Source organism: Cynocephalus volans, chromosome 13 (assembly GCF_027409185.1).
Source record: "Cynocephalus volans isolate mCynVol1 chromosome 13, mCynVol1.pri, whole genome shotgun sequence".
Lineage (NCBI taxonomy): Eukaryota > Metazoa > Chordata > Mammalia > Dermoptera > Cynocephalidae > Cynocephalus > Cynocephalus volans.
The window spans coordinates 89,095,004-89,115,340 of NC_084472.1; the positions used below are offsets into that span (position 1 = coordinate 89,095,004).

Here is a 20,337-nt window from a genome sequence, read left to right on the forward strand (position 1 = left end):
CTCCTTCTAATCCACTTTGTTATCCTCCTGACTCCCTCAGTAATAAATTAAGTTGAACTTTGGCATAATTCTCATACAAAGATATAGTAAGCACATGCCAAAGTTTTAATTTTGAAAATTATTTTTTGACGGGGGCATTGGAACTAGACAAAGCTGGGTTCAAATTGTGGCTTTTCTTCTCACTAACCTGGAGATGTTCAGTGAATGGTAAAAATAGCTCAGCCTCAGTCTCCCCATCTGAGAAACCTATTCATAAGGTGATGTTGGATGTTAAATGAGCTGATGTTTGTAACATGCTCAACACACAGTAAAAGGGAGGGAAGGGAAAAGAAACGCCTCTCATTTCTCTTTTCCTTGCAGATGCTCCCTAGACCCCTTTTCCTGAGCATGTGTGCTGAGCGGGGTAACAGCCCAGTCTCTGCTTAGCCTGAGTCTATATTCTCGTCCCTTCTTCCTCACTCACAGTCCACAGGGAGGAGGGGCCCAGGCCAGGACATCTGAGCTGGCTTCCCTGTGGCCTGTGGAAAGAACTGTCTCGTCATCCATCCATTCCTTTATTAGCACCAGTGGCCACCAAGGTTCTGGGATCAGGATCCCTTTGAGGCTGTCTTCACTAGCTGGAACCTCAGCAAAGGACATCAGCTATGCCAACCGTTCCCACAGCCCAGTTGCTTCTTGGCCACCCTTTTAGTGAGGCTGCATGATCAGTCTGCCAGGACCAGTTTGGAAGCAGCCACCCAGCTCACCTCCAGGCAGCCACAGCTCACTGCAGCCCCACCCCCCCACCCCAGAGAGGCTGAATGCTTATTTCAGCTTTGGTACCAGGACCTTTTCCTGCTCACTACGCCATGAATTTCCTGCAAACAGAACTTCCAGGAGGATGGATGAAGTGATGTGGTTCACAAACTGTCTTCCTTTCTGACAGGTGAGGTGACAGTGTGTAGGGTTGCTGCCTGCTGAGTCCCCACATGTGAGGACAAGGCATGTGATGCCCAGTGCTGGGGGCTGCAGGCTGCTGCGTGCGGACAGCACCAAGCACCCCACAAAGGCCACCAATACCTCAGCCCTCAAGAGCCATGGGCCCCAGGATGGCCAGCCCCAGGGAAGAGGATTGCACAGAGGCACTTCTCGACTTCCTCTCCCTCGCTGGTTCTGTGTCAGGGCGTCTTAGTGGTGTGGGTGCAGACCAGGTTGGAGGACTGAGGAGTTGACTCTGGAGTAGTTTTCAGTCACCTCGTATTTGGGAGAGGCCCTGGGAGATGGGATCCCAAGCTCCTGTGGAAGGAGCTGTGCTCTGGCTCCACCACCTTCTAGCTTGTGAAATCCGAGGCAAGATATTTAACCTTTAGAGAAGCAGTGGTCTCTTTCGCAGGATGGGGAAAACACCACCTCCATAATATGGTGGATGCAAGAACAAAGTGAGTTGATGGAAACAAAGCCTTTTGACCCAGCGCCCGCAGATGGGTGTTCAAAGTACTGATTCTCTGTTTCCTTTATGCTAGAAGTTGTCCAAGTTCAAGGTAGTCAAAGTAGCATCTCACAAGGATATAACTGGGATCAGTAAAGCTTTATCACCTATTGCACACAGGTATTCACATTCAGCACTCTACCACACAGATGTGTACAGTCAATTATGTTTCAATAAAATAAATAAATTAATAACAAAATAAAGTAAAGCTGTATCAGCACTGGAAGGCAATGCCCAGATTGAACATGGATGCTGGACTAGCCCTTCCTACACAGACATGTGCAGCTTCTCGACTGACCTGGACCCTCTGCTGCAGTGTCCCTGGGTAGGACTCCATGTTCATGATGTTAATGGCCACTCCTGCCTTCTGTCAAAACCTTTCTATCCTGAGTCCCATTCACTCCACCTCTCAAACTAGTAGCAGCAAAGTGGACAAAGAAAGGCTCTCTGAGCAGTGATGACTCAGGGAAATGTGTGTGTGTATGTTTGGACACTCGTGTGAAAACTCTAAGTGCTCTTCAAATTATAGCAAGGAATTTGAGATAGACCTGAACAGAAACCAAGAGGTGAGCTATGGGGTTCTAGACATGCTCCTCCATTCAGGCCTATCTGGTGGAAAGAGAAATAATTATAATCTTTGCTAAACACAAATACCAAGAGAATTAATGATTAATGATTCCTTTGAGCAGGAGTATTGCCTGGATAAGCTGCTACATGCAAAGTGGTCTTGACTGTTCTAGACTGTACTACACTGGACATCTCTATCACCCACCTCACTCCTGAAGAGGACAGAGGTTAGTTTTGGGGTTTTTGTTTTGTTTTGTTTTTTTTAAGAAAAAAATGTTGACCCGCTACTGTCAGTCCTGTACTTTGTGAGAAGGTGATGAGACACGCTGTAACAGCGCACAGGTTGGTTGAAGGATATGCTCCTTTTTTCCTTGATGGAGGGCCTAAGTCATCTCTCTGCTTCCACAGGCAGTATCATCTTGGCCTATTATTTTTCTTCTTCTTTTTTTTTCTCTCTCACTTCAAGTACTGACTAGTTTTAGAGATGATGAGTCTTCATCTCTCTATCTACTATACCAAGGGCTGTTTCTGGTGACCCTGTTAACTTTGGCAGTATGAAGACCCCAGAAGACAATTGCAGTGGCTTGATTTAATCCTGCCTGGGCCTTCACTGTCCAACTCCAGGGGAATCATCATATTGTAGATTATGTGAATGCCATTCCATGGAGCTTGAGGCCATTTATATAGACCACAATAGGAGTGATGTTGAGCGGGGCAGTGTGGTAGTGCCAGGACACTGTGTGGAGGCCTAGTCTGGGGCCACTTTCCTGATCTCGAGTTCTTTGTAGCCTCTTCTCTCTAGGGGAGCCCAGTGCCTTAGCTAAAGACACACACACACACACACACACACACACACACACACCACCAGCAACAACAACAACAACTCCCCACTTATAAATGTGCTCCAAGGTAAAGATGTGATTCCCCATAGCTTTGCCATGTTGCTTGAAAAGGGGAAAAAAAACTCCTGTAGAGGAAATAGAGCCCAGCACTTATTCCTCTAATATTCTGGTGTCCCCCATGACAGGGGAGTCTGCTTAGACTGGCCAGCTTGTGGCCCAGCACTGACCTGGGATTCTTATGGCTGTGAGCTCCCTGCTCTTCTCTGCCTGTGAATTGTCGGGTGGTACACCATGAGAGCCCATTCATTCAGCTGTTAAGGCAAGATGAATGGGAAAAAGATGACACTTCCAAACAGACTGTTGGATTACTTGGAGGTATTTGTGTGACTACTACAATCCAAATGTTCATATTTGGCATGGCAGTAGGCTGGAGGGATGGCTAGCATTTTGGGTATGTTGGAAACAGTATTGGTTAGATCCAGAGCCATTCCAAAGTTCCAGCTCGGCTCATCTGCTGTGCATGCTGTGCTATTCTGCTGTGCCTGCACAAACTATTCTGCAACACAATATCTCAGCCCAACACGGATGTGATTTTCCAGCACTTGTGTGTAAGAAAAAGAAAGCAGAGTAGGTAGGAGAAAGGATTACATAACACACATGATTTATAAGCCATGTGAAGAATATTTACTTAAGGGGTATTCTCCCAGATTCTGCCCCTTTCCTCTCTGCCCCACCAGATCTTAACTTTTAAATTTGTTACTTCTCAATTTTTAAGTATTTAAAATCTATTTTCCCTCCAACCTGTCAATCAGAGCACGGCCCAAAGGACCCTCTTAATAGGTTCCAAGGAAATGGGATCATTCTAAGAAGCAGTGAAGGGAGGGGGGTTGTTTTCTCCTTTTGTAGCCCTGTGGGGGTGATGGTTGCTCACTGTGATGGCGAAAAGGTGGTGGTGGTAAAAGTAAAATTCATAATTGGCCAGCTCTGTGTGAGGCAACCTAAGTTACAGGCCAGTTCATGCGGTTAGTGCTAGTGATCTGTATACTGAGCTCAGGGTGTGCGGGCTCTTGGGTGTGCCCAGCTGGAAACCAGGCTTCTTTCCTTGGGAAGATGAAGGTCCTACCCTGGTCTCTACACTGATTAGTGGGGGTCTTCTGCCTGATCCCACCCAGGAAACTCATTCGGCAGCCAGAGCTATCTCGGGTCAATTCCTGGACACTTAAGAGGCTCCACCATCCTTAGCCTCCTGGTTGCTGATTTCTTTTTTCTTTTTCTTTTTCTTTTTTTTTTTGGCAGCTAGCCAGTATGGAAATCCAAACCCTTGACCTTGGTGTTATAACACCACACTCCAAACAACTAAGCTAGCAGGCCAGTCCGGTTGCTGATTTCTAATGCAGACTCTCACCTGGCCTCCCACCTTGACGTTCACTTCCAGTGATTTCTGTGCCTGACTTGAGGCTTTGTCCTCACCTGTCTGGTTGCTTGGTTTCTCTGACAGACTCTCGTGTGCTATTCAGGATAGCATTACTGATTTCTGTGTGTTTCAAACTGTGTGTGTGGTTCCAGGTGGGACAGGAAAAAAAAAAAAGATTCTTTGTTCTAATATGCTAATGAGCTTTGTACATTTCCAAGAAGGGAGTACGGTAGGCAATTTTCCAAAACATATTTGACCACAGATCCTCCCTTTCTGTCAAATACTTATGAATATCTTCTGAGACACAATTGTTCACTAAATCATGATTCGGGAAATGCTGATATTTATATTGCTTCTCCATTGTCCAACATCATAAAAAAGGAGGTCCTAACCCCCACGATCTTTCTTGCTCTCACTTCAACATTTCCAATGATGGCCCCTGCCCGAAATTACTTGCTCACAATTATTCTGTGCTCTCGGTTATCAGTCACCACGCAAGAAGCTCCCCAACCCTCTGAGACATTATTTCACCTCCACCAAGCCTTTTTAATTCACTTTAGGATCAATTATTGGTCCTGGAAACAGAAAAGAACAATGTTATGGGTAAGAATTTGGGACACTTACTTGAATGAGTCAAGGGCATCACTGACAGCGTTGGCAAAATTGATATCCGTTGGGACATTTTTATATTCTAGGCAGTAAGTGGGTCTGACACCAAGAATCTCAACCTCACAGCCTAAGAAGGAAAAATATGGTGAATGGTTATTTTCTTCAATCATTGAGGCAGGATTATGAGCCTATTTGAGGCAAGCAAACACACTAGTCAAAATAAAATTTTTGTACATTTTCATGAACTAAAATAATTTATTGCTCATAGGTGGTACCATAATTTTGCTCAACTGAAGCAGAAGTTCTCAAATATCATTCCTGTGCGACAGTGGCGTCCCATGCGAGAGACGGGCAAAAATTGGATAACGGCTGTCTTTTCCAATTTGAAATGAAACAAAAATTAATTAATACACAGAAATACTTCAATTAAAGCTTTTTTTCCTATAGGTTTTTTATAACTACTAAGTCTTTGAGTGTACCTTTGCCTATTCTAGAATCAAGTATTAGGTAGTATCTGCCTAGTTAGAGAATTATAAAATAAACATTTTCCTGTCCTGTGGTATTATACAGAGACTAACTGGACTCAGAGATACCCGACTAGATTAGCAAGCTAAAAATCACTGAGTTAAAGCAAGCATTCTGAGTCATGACCTCGCCTCTCCCAAAATGAAGTAAAAGAATCAAAAGCATTCAGACGTTAGAAACTTCTATGGCCTCAGTTTCTCTGCCCCAGATCCTGGACAAGTTGAAGTAATTGCCCTGAGGGAGAGACACCATATTATCAGACTATAGAGCAGCCGACCATTTGTTCAGACCATGGAGCCGGAAAGGAATGAGTCAGTCTCAGCTTAAGTTAGTTGGGTAGATATTTACTGAGCACCTATTATGAACTCGTCACTATGTTCAGAAATAGTAGAAACAAAAATGAATCTGTCAGGGCCTCCATCCTACAGAATCCCAGAGTCTAGTCTAATGGGAGCACACGAAAAGCATAGTATGTGAAACCTAACGTGACGTGCACACTTCCTGGGCGGTGTGGAAGCTCAGATGAAGGGCATTTTCTTCAGGCATTATTTCCTCTTGAAACTCTTTCTCAAATCCCTGTGTTGGGTTCAGGCTTGTAGACTTATAGACTTAGCCAGGATGATGGAGGATCGAGGTGGGGATGGGAGGGGCATCCCCAACAAAGAGAGCAGCAGGAGCAAAAGTCCTGAGAACTTTCTAGCAATAATGCATGTGTGGAGATCTGTAAGTACAATAAAATGCCAGAGAAGGGGTGTCAGGAGACCAGATGCGGCTCTTCCTTGTAGGCCAGGGAAAATGATTTCCAAGGTGTGAGTGAGTGAAGGTGGGACAGGCAGGGAGCGCAGGAGGAGGAGTCATTGTCAGGAAACACATTGACCCACTCCTGGGCACATCTGCCAATGGGTTAGAGCTGATATAAAAGACAGCAGGGCCACCTCCAGGAAGAATCCCTTCCTCTGGCATATCATTGCAATATCAGAGTGCCCCGTGGGAGACATCACCCCTTTTTGCCTGATATCTTGTGTTTGGGAACAGAAGGGCCATCTAGGACAACTGAGAGAGACCTAGAAGGCAGGAGGCTCCCTTTTCCAAGACATGTTTATTGAATAGGACAAAAAGGCTAGATGACCCTGGAATAAATCCTGCTCATGGCTTTTGGGAAATTATTTTTTATCATAAAACTTACCAATGGAATTTTGACTGGTTATATCCCTTAGATATCTATGTTTTATCTGTCAAAAGTTATTTGTGAATTTTTACTCTTCTCTCAGTAAAGCTGTTTATTCTGTATCCACCCTGTGCTCAATGCCAGAAGCCCAAAAGCAAATGAGATATTGCCTACCCTTTAAATGTTTAATAGCCTTATACAATGGGACCAGGTGTCCGCTTCTGGCATCTCTGCCACATGGGTATATGAGTTTGCAAGTAATGAAATTTTGACCATAGTTTTTCAGATAAAAGAAACAGCATACCTTTTTTGGTGTTTTCACATTAATATCAAGCCTGAAGTGTTTGGGGGGGGGGTTGTAAATCAATAATAAGCTTGTTTGTTAATATTATCAAATATATGTTCTCTCTATCCTTTTATTTGATTAAAATAAATCTGGACTTAACTCTGGCATAGTAACACAGTTTACCTGAGAAATTTACCCTTGCTTTAGGTTAAAGTAAGATACAAACTATTTTTTATTGACTAATTACATGTAAAATTCTACAGTAAAGGTAGAGGCAATATGTGGCAAAGTAGAGCCACACTGTCATGGAATTTTTTATTTTAAAAAATTATTATTAATTTTAATTTAATCAAAGGCCATGGGAGCATCCTACCAAGGCTAAGGGCAGGACAGAAGAATCAAGAGAAATTCCTCCAAAGTACACAAAGTCTTCCCTGAGTGTAACGCAACAGCTCATCAAAAACTAAGGACAGGACATGAAGGTGGAGAGTTATCTTCCAACTTGCAGAAACTTGTGGATAATACTGGAGAAAAAAAGAACTCCTCAATGACCCAAAAAGTTGGCTGTATAAATACTCTATGAGAAGCATAGAGAGTCCTCCATTGGGAAAATTCCAAGACATGCTAAGGTGATATTCCTTATCTTTTCCTCACATTTGAAGCTAGTAACAAAGTGAATCTAACTAAATCTTCAAAAAAGCCCAGACCCACTCAACTACAGATTAGGCTGACTTAAATGCCACCCTAGAGGCCTGATATGGAGATGGATAAGCTCTTCTCTGGGGAAAAAATCCTTTGCTACACTCTCTACTGCTCTTTTTCACAAAATGTCCAGCATGTAACAGAAAATTATGAGACACACTAAGAAGCAATAAAATGTGCACAATAATGAAGAGAAACATAGTCAACAGAATTAGACTCACAGATGACACAAATGTTGGCCAGAACAGGTAAACATAAGAAAAAATTTTTTTAAAAAGACTATTGACTATTCAAAGCAAAATTAATAACAATATAATATGGGGTTTACAGCATATGTTTAAGTAACATATAAGGCAATAGAATATAAAGAGTGTATGTGGACAAGTGGCATTGTAAGATTTAATAATTAATGTCATTTGTGCAATAATATACTATTAGGTCACAGTAGAACATGAATGAGTAATGATGCATGTTGGAATATCCAGAGTAACCATTAGAAAAAAATCACAATAAAATCTAAAATCAATAGATAAGATATATTTAAAGATGTTCTGGGTTTTGTTGCAGACCATTGCAATAAGGCAAATATCACAATAAAGTGAGTCACACAAATTTTTTGGTTTATCCAGTGCATATAAAAGTTATATTTACATTATACTGTAGTCTATTAAGTGTACAATGGCATTATGTCTAAAAAACAGTGTACATATCTTAATTTAAAAATACTTTATTGATTAAAAATGCTAACAATCATCAGCCTTTAGCAAGTTATAATCTTTTTGCTGGTGGAGGGTCTTACCTTGATGTTGATGGCTGCTGACTGATCAGGGTGGTGGTAGCTAAAGGCTGGGGTGGCTGTGGCAGTTTCTTAAAATAAGACAACAGTGAAATTGGCCTCAGTTATTGATTTTTACTTTCACAAAAGATTTCTCTGTAGCACGAGATGATGTTTGATAGCATTTTACTCACAATAGAACATCTTTCCAAATGGGAGTCAATCCTCTCAAACCCTGCTGCTGTTTTATCAACTAAGTTTCCATGATTTTCTAAGTTCTTTGTTGTCATTTCGACAATGGTCACAGCATCTTCACCAGGAGTAGATTTCATCTCAAGAAACCACTTTCTTTGCTCATCCATGAGAAGAAACTCCTCATCCATTAAAGTTTTATCATGAGATTGCAGCAATTCAGTCACATCTTCAGGCTCCGCTTCCAATTCTAGTTCTCTTGCTATTTCTACCACATCTAGTTACTTCTTCCATTGAAGTCTAGAACCTCCCAAAGTCATCCATGAGGATCATAACTAATTTCTTCCAAACTCCTGTTCATGTTGATATTTTGACCTCCTCCCATGAACCATGAATGTTCTTAGTGGCATCTAGAATGATAAATCCTTTCCAGAAGGTTTTCAATTTAGTTCACCTAGATCCATGAGAGAAATCACTATCTATGTCAGATATACCCTTATAATAAGACTCAAAATTAATTTAAATAATTAATTATTTATTTATTAATTTAACAATTAGATTTATTAAAATAATAAGACTCAAAAGTCAAATTAATTTCTTGATCCATGGGTTGTAGAATGGATACTGTGTTAACAGGCGTGAAAACAGCATTAGTCTTGAGCGTCTCCATCGGAGTTCTTGGTTGACCAGGTGCATTGTCCATGAGCAGTAATATTTTGAAAGAGTTATTTTTTCTGAGCAGTAGGTCTTAACAGTGGGCTTAAATATTCAGTAAACCATGCTGCAAACAGATGTGCTGTCATCCAGGCTTTGTTGTTCCGCTTATAGAGCACAGGCCGAGTAGATATAACATAATTCCTAATGGCTCTAGGATTTTCAGAATGGCAAACGAGCACTGGCTTCAACTTCAAGTCATCAGCTGCATTAGCCCCTAACAGGAGAGTCAGCCTGTCGTTCGAAGCTTTGAAGCCAGGCACTGACTTCACCTCTCTAGCACTGTAAGTCCTAGATGGCATCTTCTTCCAATATAACACTGTTTCATCTACATTGAAAATCTGTAGTTTAGTGTAGTCGCCCTTCTCCATGATCTTAGCTGGATCTTCCGGATAACCTGCCGCAGCTTCTGTGTCAGCACTTGCTGCTTCACCTTGCACCTGTATTTGGTGAAGATGGCCTCTTTCCTTAAACTTCATTAACCAACATCTGCCAGCTCCAAGCTTTTCTCTCCATCTTCCTCACCCCTCTCTGCCTTCATAAAATTGAAGGTCCTTTTCTGGATTAGGCTTTGTCTTAGGGGAATGCTATGGCTGGCTTAATCTTCTATCCAGACCACTGACACTTTCTCTATATCAGCAATAAGGGTGTTTTTTATTATTTGTGTGTTCCCTGGAGTGCACTTTTAATTTCCTTCCAGAACTTTTCCTTTGCATTCACAACTTGTCTAAGATGTCTAAGATGAAATAGCAGTATATTGGAAGAAGATTCCACCTAGGACTTACAGTGCTAGAGAGGCGAAGTCAGTGCCTGGCTTCAAAGCTTCGAAGCACAGGCTGACTCTCTTGTGAGGGGCTAATGCAGCTGGTGACTTTAAGTTGAAGCAGTGCTCAACCGTTCGGTGCAAGAGGCCCACCTTTCAGCCTGTCTTGGCCTTCAATATGCCTTTTCACTAAGCTTAATCATTTCTAGTTTTTGATCTAAAATGAGAGACATGTGACTCTTTCTTTCACTTGAATACTTAGAGGACATCATAGGGTTATTAGTCGGCCTAATTTTAATATTGTTGTGTCTCAGGGACTAGGGAGGCTGAGGGGAGAGGGAGAGATGGGGAACAGATAATTGGTCGAATGGTCAAAACACACATTTATTGTTTGCCATCTGATATGGGCTCCGTTAGTGGCACCCCAAAACAATTACAATAGTAACACCAAAGACCATTGATCATAGATCATCATAACAGATATAATAATAATGAGAAAGTCTGAAATATTGCGAGAATTACAAAAATGTGACAAAGAGACCTGAAGTGAACATGTGCTGCTGGAAAAATGGTGCTGACAGACTTGCTTGATGCAAGGTTGCTGCAAACCTTCAATTTGTAAAAAACACAGCATCTGTGAAGCACAAGAAAGTGAAGGGCAATAACATGAGTTATCCCTGCAGTAGAATTCTGAAAGTGCTCAACTAGTGGAAAAGACACCAAAGGAGAAACAGAGGAACAAAAACAGTTAAGACAAACAAAAAATAATAAAAAGATGATTGGCTTAAACCCAGCCACATCAATCATCATGTCAAATGTAAATCGACTAAACACTATTTAAAAGGCAGAGATGGTCAAATTGGATAAAACAAAAAAGCAAGACCCAGATATATGCTATCTGCGATAGAAAAATATTTTTAATGTAAATATGTTGACTGGTTAAAAAGAAAAGGATGGGGAAGACTGCAGCTGCTGGCCGGTCGTGGGGGCTGAACGCCACTTTGCCCCCGGCAGGAGAGGCTGCCTCATTTACAGGCAACAGCTTTGAAGTGTGGAGCAGGAAAAGAACTGTTTCGTAGCTGCAAAAGCAAGTCTCGAAACAGGGAACACGGCGCCAGGGCTGCTGTGGATGCAGCCAGGATCCCGGAGGCTGGGGCCGCGCTGAAGGCGGCCAGCTGCCCTACTCAGGATTCGAGGTTTCAGGCCGGCATTAAAGAAGATTCCTGGGAGCGCCCGAGCCGCGCCGCGACTGAACAGCCCGAGGTGGCAGCGGCCGAGAATGGGAAAGGTGGCAAACCAGAGACAGAGAGCAAGCGCCCGACCTGGCACAACCCTGTGAGTGACCCTTGGCCCAGTTCTGTTCAGGGGGCGGATGCCCACCCGGCTCCCGCCTGCACCACCAGGCCACTCACCGCCCCGGTGCTGCCTCCATTTTCCCAGGTGCGGGCAGCTCCGCCCTGCTCGGCCATCACTGAGCCCTCCCACTTGCTTGGCCCGGCGCGCGGCTTTCCGGAGCCTGCGGGCCGGCCTCCTCTCCCACTCCCTCCGTGGTTCTCTGGCGGGGCTGGTGGCGTGGGGCGTCCCCGGCCAGTGTTGGGAGGGCAAGGAAGTACGGGCGGGCCGACTGTCACTCCACCACACCCTGGACTCCGGCCCCCGGTAAACTTCCTGTTACTGGGAGGCAGATACCATCTCTGCGGCCACCAGTTTGGAAAAAAGCCTAACGAATTTCTGGTTGGGAATAGTGTGGTAGGAGAGTTCCCAGGTCCGCTTGAACCTGCCGGAGAGCAGGCTGCAGGCGGGCGTTAGACTCGGTTTATACCGGGGGGATACAAAGGTGAACAAGACCCGAGAAAGATCTACACAGTGCTACAAAGGCACCCAGACAGACCGGTCGTCTGTGCCTAGCAGAAACCTGGTAGACTTCCTGGGCGAGGCGGTGCCGAGCAGGGTCTTGAAGGCCCAGCTGATAGACGAGGGGGGCAGAAGACACGCCCCAGCCCAGCACAGTGTGCACAGAGGGGAGAGACGTGCGGCCAGGGAGGCGGAGACTCGACAGAAACCACACACCCGGTGGGGTCGCCACTGCACGATCCAACAGCCTGGGCCAGAGCACATGGAACGGGGAGAAGTCCTGCACAGGAAGTGAAAGCTCAACAGAGATCACACACCCTGTGGTACGTGATCCACCAGCCCAGCAGAGTCCAAGCTGACCAGAAAGGTGGCTCCCCGGAGAAGCCCAAGACCCGAGGCAACCACACACACAAGGCACTAGAGGCCAACTGAGCAGTCACGGCGGGAGCCATACCAAATTGGCAACCACAGCAACATCCTAGTTAGTCATTAGTCGCAAACCGGTGGACTGTAAAACCCCCTGCCACAATGAATAAACACCAAAAAAAGATACCAGAAATAAAAAAAATCAAGAAAGTACACCACCAAAAGTTAATAAATCTCAAACTCTAGATCCTATAGAACAAGAAGCCCTTGAAATAACTGACAAGGAATTTCGAGTGATAATTCTAAGGAAACTGAATGAGATACAAGAAAACTCAGCTAGACATCATGATGAAATGAGGAAAATATACAGGATCTGAAAGAGGAAATGTACAAGGAAATCAATGTCCTGAAAAAAAATGTAGCAGAACTTGCTGAACTGAAGAAGTTATTCAGCGAAATAAAAAACACAACGGAGAGTTTAACCAGCAGGCTTGTCAAAGTTGAAGAGAGAACCTCTGAACTTGAAGATGGGCTGTTTGAAATAACACAAGCAGACAAAAAGAAAGAAAAAAGAATCAAGGACATGGAAAAAAATCTGAGAGAGATATCAGACAACCTCAAGCGCTCAAATATCCGAGTCATGGGTATTCCAGAAGGGGAGGAAAATGGAGATTCCATTGAAAACATATTCAACAAAATAGTGGCAGAAAACTTCCCAGGTATAGGAAAAATCACAGATCTTCAGATCCAGGAAGCTCAACGATCTCCAAACATATTCAACCCAAAAAGGCCTTCTCCAAGACATGTCATAGTCAAATTGGCAAAACTCAGAGATAAAGAGAGAATCTTAAAAGCTGCAAGAGAGAAGCGTCAAATCACCTATAAGGGAGCCCCAATCAGGTTAACATCAGACTACTCATCACAAACCCTAAAAGCTAGAAAGGAATGGGATGATATTTTCAAAATACTAAAAGACAAAGATTGCCAGCCAAGAATACTCTACCCTGCAAGGCTATCCTTCCGAAATGAGGGGCAAATAGTATATTTCTCAGACAAACAAAAACTGCGGGAGTTCACTACCACATGACCACCCTTACAAGAAATCCTCAAGGGAGTACTGGGTTTGGTTCCTGAAAAATAACTACCACCGCCATAAAAACCCAAGAAAAATCTAAATCTGCTAGTACAATAAAAATGGCATTCATGAAGAGAAAACAAGCTAACAAAAACACTATCTACAACCTAAGGAACCAACAAACAAAGAAACCAAACAGTAAATCAGAAAGCAAGGAACAAAAGACACCTAAGACAACCAAACAACCAATAAAATGCTAGGAGTAAATCAACACCTTTCAATAACAACTCTTAATGTAAAAGGCTTAAATTCCCCAATTAAAAGACACAGACTGGCTGACTGGATCAAAAAGCAGGACCCAACTATATGCTGCCTACAAGAGACCCACCTCACCCATAAAGATTCACACAGACTAAGAGTGAAAGGATGGAAAAAGATTTACCATGCAAACAGAAAAGAAAAACGAGCTGGAGTAGCTATTCTTATATCTGACAAAATAGACTTTAAACTAAAAACTATAAAAAGAGACAATGAGGGACACTACTTAATGATAAAAGGACGGATCCATCAAGAAGACATAACAATCATAAATATGTACACACCCAATGTTGGAGCAGCCAGATTTATAAAACAAACTCTATTAGACCTAAAGAAGGAAATAGACACTAATACCATAATAGCAGGGGACATGAACACCCCACTGTCAATATTAGACAGATCATCTAGGCAAAGAATCAGTAGAGAAACACAAGATCTAAACAAGACTCTAGACCAATTGGAATTGGCAGATATCTACAGAACATTCCACACAACAACCTCAGAATATTCATTCTTCTCATCAGCACATGGATCATTCTCCAGGATAGATCACATATTAGGTCACAAATCAAGTCTCAATAAATTCAAAAAAATTGGAATTATCCCATGTATCTTCTCAGACCACAATGGATTAAAACTAGAAATTAATAACGAACGAAACTCTGGAAACTATACAAACACATGGAAATTAAACAGCATTCTACTTAATGACATATGGGTCCAAGAAGAAATCAAGCAGGAAATCAAAAAATTTATTGAAACTAATGAAAACAATGATACATCATACCAAAACCTGTGGGATACTGCAAAAGCAGTATTGAGGGGAAAATTTATTGCATTAAATGCTCACTTCAGAAGAATAGAAAGATGGCAAATGAACAACCTAACACTTCACCTTAAAGAACTAGAAAAACAAGAACAATCCAAACCTAAAGTTAGCAGACGGAAAGAAATCATTAAGATCAGAGCAGAACTGAATGAAATTGAAAACCAAAAAACAATTCAAAAGATCAACGAATCAAAAAGTTGTTTTTTTGAAAAGATAAATAAAATTGACAAACCATTAGCATGGCTAACAAAAAAAAGAAGAGAGAAGACTCAAATAACAAAAATTAGAAATGAAAAAGGCGATATCACAACTGATTCATCTGAAATACAAGGAATCATTCGAGACTATTATAAACAACTATACGCCAACAAATTTGAAAATCTGGAGGAAATGGATAAATTTCTGGACACACACAAGCTCCCAAAACTGAACCGTGAAGACGTAGAAAATTTGAACAGACCAATAACAATAAAGGAGATTGAAGCTGTTATCAGAAGGCTCCCAACAAAGAAAAGCCCAGGACCAGATGGATTCACAGCAGAATTTTACCAAACATTCAAAGAGGAATTGACACCAATTCTTTACAAACTATTCCAAAAGATTGAAACGGACGCAAATCTCCCAAACTCATTCTATGAAGCAAACATCATCGTGATACCAAAACCAGGTAAAGATATAACCAAAAAAGAAAACTACAGGCCGATATCCTTGATGAATATAGATGCAAAAATCCTCACTAAAATACTAGCAAACAGAATACAGCAACACATACGAAAAATTATTCATCATGATCAAGTGGTATTCATCCCAGGGATGCAAGGTTGGTTCAACATACGCAAATCAATAAATGTGATACACCATATTAATAAACTCAAACACAAGGACCATATGATCATCTCTATAGATGCTGAAAAAGCATTTGATAAAGTTCAGCACTCATTCATGACAAAGACCCTCTATAAGTTAGGTATAGAGGGAAAGTATCTCAACATAATTAAAGCCATATATGCCAAACCCACTGCCAATATCATCCTGAATGGGGAAAAGCTGAAAGCTTTTCCTTTAAGAACAGGAACTAGACAAGGATGCCCACTCTCACCACTCCTATTCAACGTAATGTTGGAAGTACTAGCCAGAGCAATCAGAGAAGAGAAGGAAATAAAGGGCATCCAGATTGGAAAAGATGAAGTCAAACTGTCCCTGTTTGCAGATGACATGATCCTATATATCAAACAGCCTAAAGGCTCTACAAAAAAACTCTTGGAATTGATAAATGATTTCACCACAGTAGCAGGATACAAAATCAACACACAAAAATCAGTAGCATTTCTTTTCTCCAATAGTGAACATGCAGAACGAGAAATCAAGAAAGCCTGCATTTACAATAGCCACCAAAAAAATAAAATACTTAGGAATTGAGTTAACCAAGGATGTGAAAAATCTCTATAATGAGAACTACAAACCACTGCTGAGAGAAATCAGAGAGGATACAAGAAGATGGAAAGATATTCCATGCTCTTGGATTGGAAGAATCAACATAGTGAAAATGTCCATACTACCCAAAGTGATATACAAATTCAATGCAATCCCCATCAAAATTCCAAAGACATTTTTCTCAGAAATGGAAAAACTATTCAGACATTTATATGGAACAATAAAAGACCACGCATAGCCAAAGCAATGCTGAGCAAAAAAAATAAAGCTGGAGGCATAACACTACCTGACTTTAAGCTATACTACAAAGCTATAATAACCAAAACAGTATGGTACTGGCATAAAAACAGACACACTGACCAATGGAATAGAATAGAGAATCCAGAAATCAACCCACACACTTACTGCCATCTGATCTTTGACAAAGGCACCAAGCCTATTCACTGGCGAAGGGACTGCCTCTTCAGCAAATGGTGCTGGGATAACTGGATATCCATATGCAGGAGAATGAAACTAGATCCATACCTCTCACCGTATACTAAAATCAACTCAAAATGGATTAAGGATTTAAATATACACCCTGAAACAATAAAACTTCTTAAAGAAAACATAGGAGAAACACTTCAGGAAATAGGACTGGGCACAGACTTCATGAATACGACCCCAAAAGCACGGGCAACCAAAGGAAAAATAAACAAATGGGATTATATCAAACTAAAAAGCTTCTGCACAGCAAAAGAAACAATTAAAAGAGTTAAAAGACAACCAACAGAGTGGGAGAAAATATTTGCAAAATATACATCTGACAAAGGATTAATATCCAGAATATATAAGGAATTCAAACAACTTTACAAGAAGAAAACAAGCAACTCAATTAAAAAATGGGCAAAAGAGCTAAGTAGGCATTTCTCTAAGGAAGATATACAAATGGCCAACAGACATATGAAAAAATGCTCAACATCACTCAGCATCCGGGAAATGCAAATCAAAACCACATTGAGATACCATCTAACCCATTAGGATGGCTAAAATCCAAAAGACTATGAACGATAAATGCTGGCGAGGCTGCGGAGAAAAAGGAACTCTCATACATTGTTGGTGGGACTGCAAAATGGTGCAGCCTCTATGGAAAATGGTATGGAGATTCCTCAAACAATTGCAGATAGATCTACCATATGACCCAGCTATCCCACTGTTGGGAATATACCCAGAGGAATGGAAATCATCAAGTCGAAGGTATACCTGTTCCCCAATGTTTATCGCAGCACTCTTTACAATAGCTAAGAGTTGGAACCAGCCCAAATGCCCATCATCAGATGAGTGGATATGGAAAATGTGGTACATCTACACAATGGAATACTACTCAGCTATAAAAACGAATGAAATACTGCCATTTGCAACAACATGGATGGACCTTGAGAGAATTATATTAAGTGAAACAAGTCAGGCACAGAAAGAGAAATACCACATGTTCTCACTTATTGGTGGGAGCTAAAAATTAATATATAAATTCACACACACACACACACACACACACACACAAACCGGGCGGGGGGGGAAGAAGATATAACAACCACAATTATTTGAAGTTGATACGACAAGCAAACAGAAAGGACATTGTTGGGGGCAGGGGGGGAGGGAGAAGGGAGGGAGGTTTTGGTGATGGGGAGCAATAATCAGCTACAATGTATATCGACAAAATAAAATTAAAAAAAAAAAAAGAAAGAAAGAAAGTGAATATCATACCTATTAAACAGCACGTAAATGAAAAAAAAAGAAAAAGAAAAGGATGGGGAAAAAAAACATACCATGAAACACTAAGTACAAGCAAGCTGATGATGTTACATATCAGAACAGTCGATTTCTATAAAATATCAAATGATCATAAAGATGAGCATACGGAACTCTTATAATTTGGAGGTGGAACAGTAAAATTTTATGGCCATTTTGTGAAATTGTTCAATAGTTTCTTATACAGTCATGCATCATTTAACAATGGTGATATGGTCTTAGAAATGCATTGTTTGGCGATTCTCTCATTGTGCTGGCATCAAAGAGTGTACTTACACAAACCTAAACGGTATAGCCTACTACACAGCTACCTGGTATAGCATCTTGCTTCAACTACCACCACATATGTAGTCTGTCATTGACTAAAACATTGTTATGTGGTGCATGACTGTACAGTCAAATACACATCTGTGCTATTAACCCCTTGGTATTTACATCAGTGAAATAAAAGCATCTGTCTATTAAAAGACTTGTTCAAGAATGTTTATAGTAACTTTATAATAGCTTCAAACTAGAAATAATCCAAATATCCATAAATAGGAGAATGGAAAAACAAATTTTGATATATTCATGCCATGAAATACTACTCAATAGTAAGAAAAAAAGAAGAAACTACTGATACATGCCATACAAGTGTGTATTTTCAAAAACATTATAATGAACAAAAGAAGGCAGACAAAAAGAGCATACAAGTATATGGTATGATCCCATTTATATGTCGCCTGAAAATGGACAAACCTAATCTATCACAATGCAAATTAGAAAGCATTTCCCACCGGGGATGAGGAGTAGTTGACAGGCAGGAGAGATGATGCTGGAAAAATTCTCTGTCTTGATCTGGGTGGTAATTACACAGGCGCATACAATTTTGGAATTGCATCAAATGTATTTATGATCTGTTCATTTTGTTGTATGTAAATTATATCAAAAAATTTTTAAATAATTTAATTGAATACCTATTATATGCAAAATATTGTATTAAGATGTGAATAATGTTGAACAAAGATGGAGTGTATTAATATTAATAATAATAATAATAATAATAATAATAATAACTACCTGATATTGACTGGGTACTATGTACCAGCATGTGCTTATGTGTACAAGCACTTTACTTAGTACAATCTTTATGAATCCTATAAGGCAGCTGACATCACCTACATTTTACACACAAGCAACTGAGTCACAGTGGTGAAAAGGTTTCCCCATTGTCATAGGGCAAGTGCCAGGAAGAGCTAACATTTGAATCCAGTTTTATCAGATTCCCAAACTTTAGGTATCATTTTTAAGTGACATCTGGCAACTTCAGATGTGCAAAGGCAGAAATTATGCTTTACATACCATTAAGATTTACTCAAGCTTACTGAGAAATGTCAAGATAAAGAGCCAAAATAAACAATGAAATGACAAAACATAGTTAAGCCTAAGCAATAAATATTAAGGTAGTTATGTGAAAATATTTTATTGGAAAATAAGATGCACATTTAACATTTTCAATGTAATCATCTGGACCTAAAGTTCCAAATTATTTTAACAGAAATTGGGGAAGAGTGCCAGGGAAGAAAGGGAAAACATTCTTATGGGTGATGAAGAAAAGGGATGGTCAATATATAATGTTTCATTCAAGACATTGATTTAAAAGGTTTTAATATACAGAAGAAAAGTTGTATGCATACCTTCCAAATCAGAGGAAGAAATGTGAAGCATAAAAAATTGATCAAATATCAAAGTACATAAAAGTGAAAAGAAAAGGAAGTATCCAGGAAGCACTAATACTGAAAGCACAAAAAAAAAAAAAGACAAATCAAATATATTAGTTTCAAAATGATTGTGAATGGATTAAACTCTTTTCTTAAGGAATTTCAAGGTGAAGCAAAAAACAAAATCCAACTGTAAAGTATTTACAAAATTCACACGTGGAATAAAATGACACAGAAAGATTAGATATAAAAGAATAGACCATCCCCCCGCCAGAGGTAAACCAAACAATCAGGTATGCTAATAGTATTAAAGCAGATTATGGTATCGAAACCCTGAAACAGCTACAAATTCACATAAATAGTTATGAATGTCTATGATGGTTTATATATTATAAATATAAGCACAAACAAAGAAACCTTGGAAATATAAAGTGCAAAACTGCAATCTTGGTGAAAACTTTAATGACAGTTCAAGATATAAAGAATAAATAGAGATACAGAGGATTTTAATGTTAGTTATCAATAGGCTGGATTCAATGGATATTGAAAATTGTACCTTATTAGCACAGAATGTACATTCTTTTCAAACAAAACTGTTGGAAAAACTGATCATATTCTTATCCATAATGAAAATTCCATAACTTCCAAAGAGCAGAAATGTTATAGGCCACAATGCATATTATCTAACCACAGGTAATAAAGTTAGAAACAAATCATAATAGTTATCTAAAAATAAATCCAGCTACTCATATGTCAAAAAATTATGTGACTTGATGTAAAGAAGAAATGAAAACTTTGTGGACAGGCTAGTTTTTAACAACAGCGAAAATTCTACCTTTCAAAAACGTCAAGGGATGCACTTTCATTTAAGTCAGAAACAAACCAGGAATATTGCAATCACCACTGTAATTTATTACTGTTACAGAACTTCTTATCAAACAAACT

General features: G+C 40.4%; 1 protein-coding gene across 1 annotated transcript in view; it reads right to left on the reverse strand.

Annotated features, from left to right (window-relative positions):
- ENPP6 (ectonucleotide pyrophosphatase/phosphodiesterase 6) overlaps nt 1-20,337 on the reverse strand; it is a 116,621-nt gene that overhangs the window by 25,896 nt on the left and 70,388 nt on the right. The window contains exon 3 of the mRNA XM_063077542.1: nt 4,916-5,027. Within this exon, the coding sequence (XP_062933612.1) occupies nt 4,916-5,027 (112 nt within the window). The remainder of the gene's footprint in view (nt 1-4,915; nt 5,028-20,337) is intronic.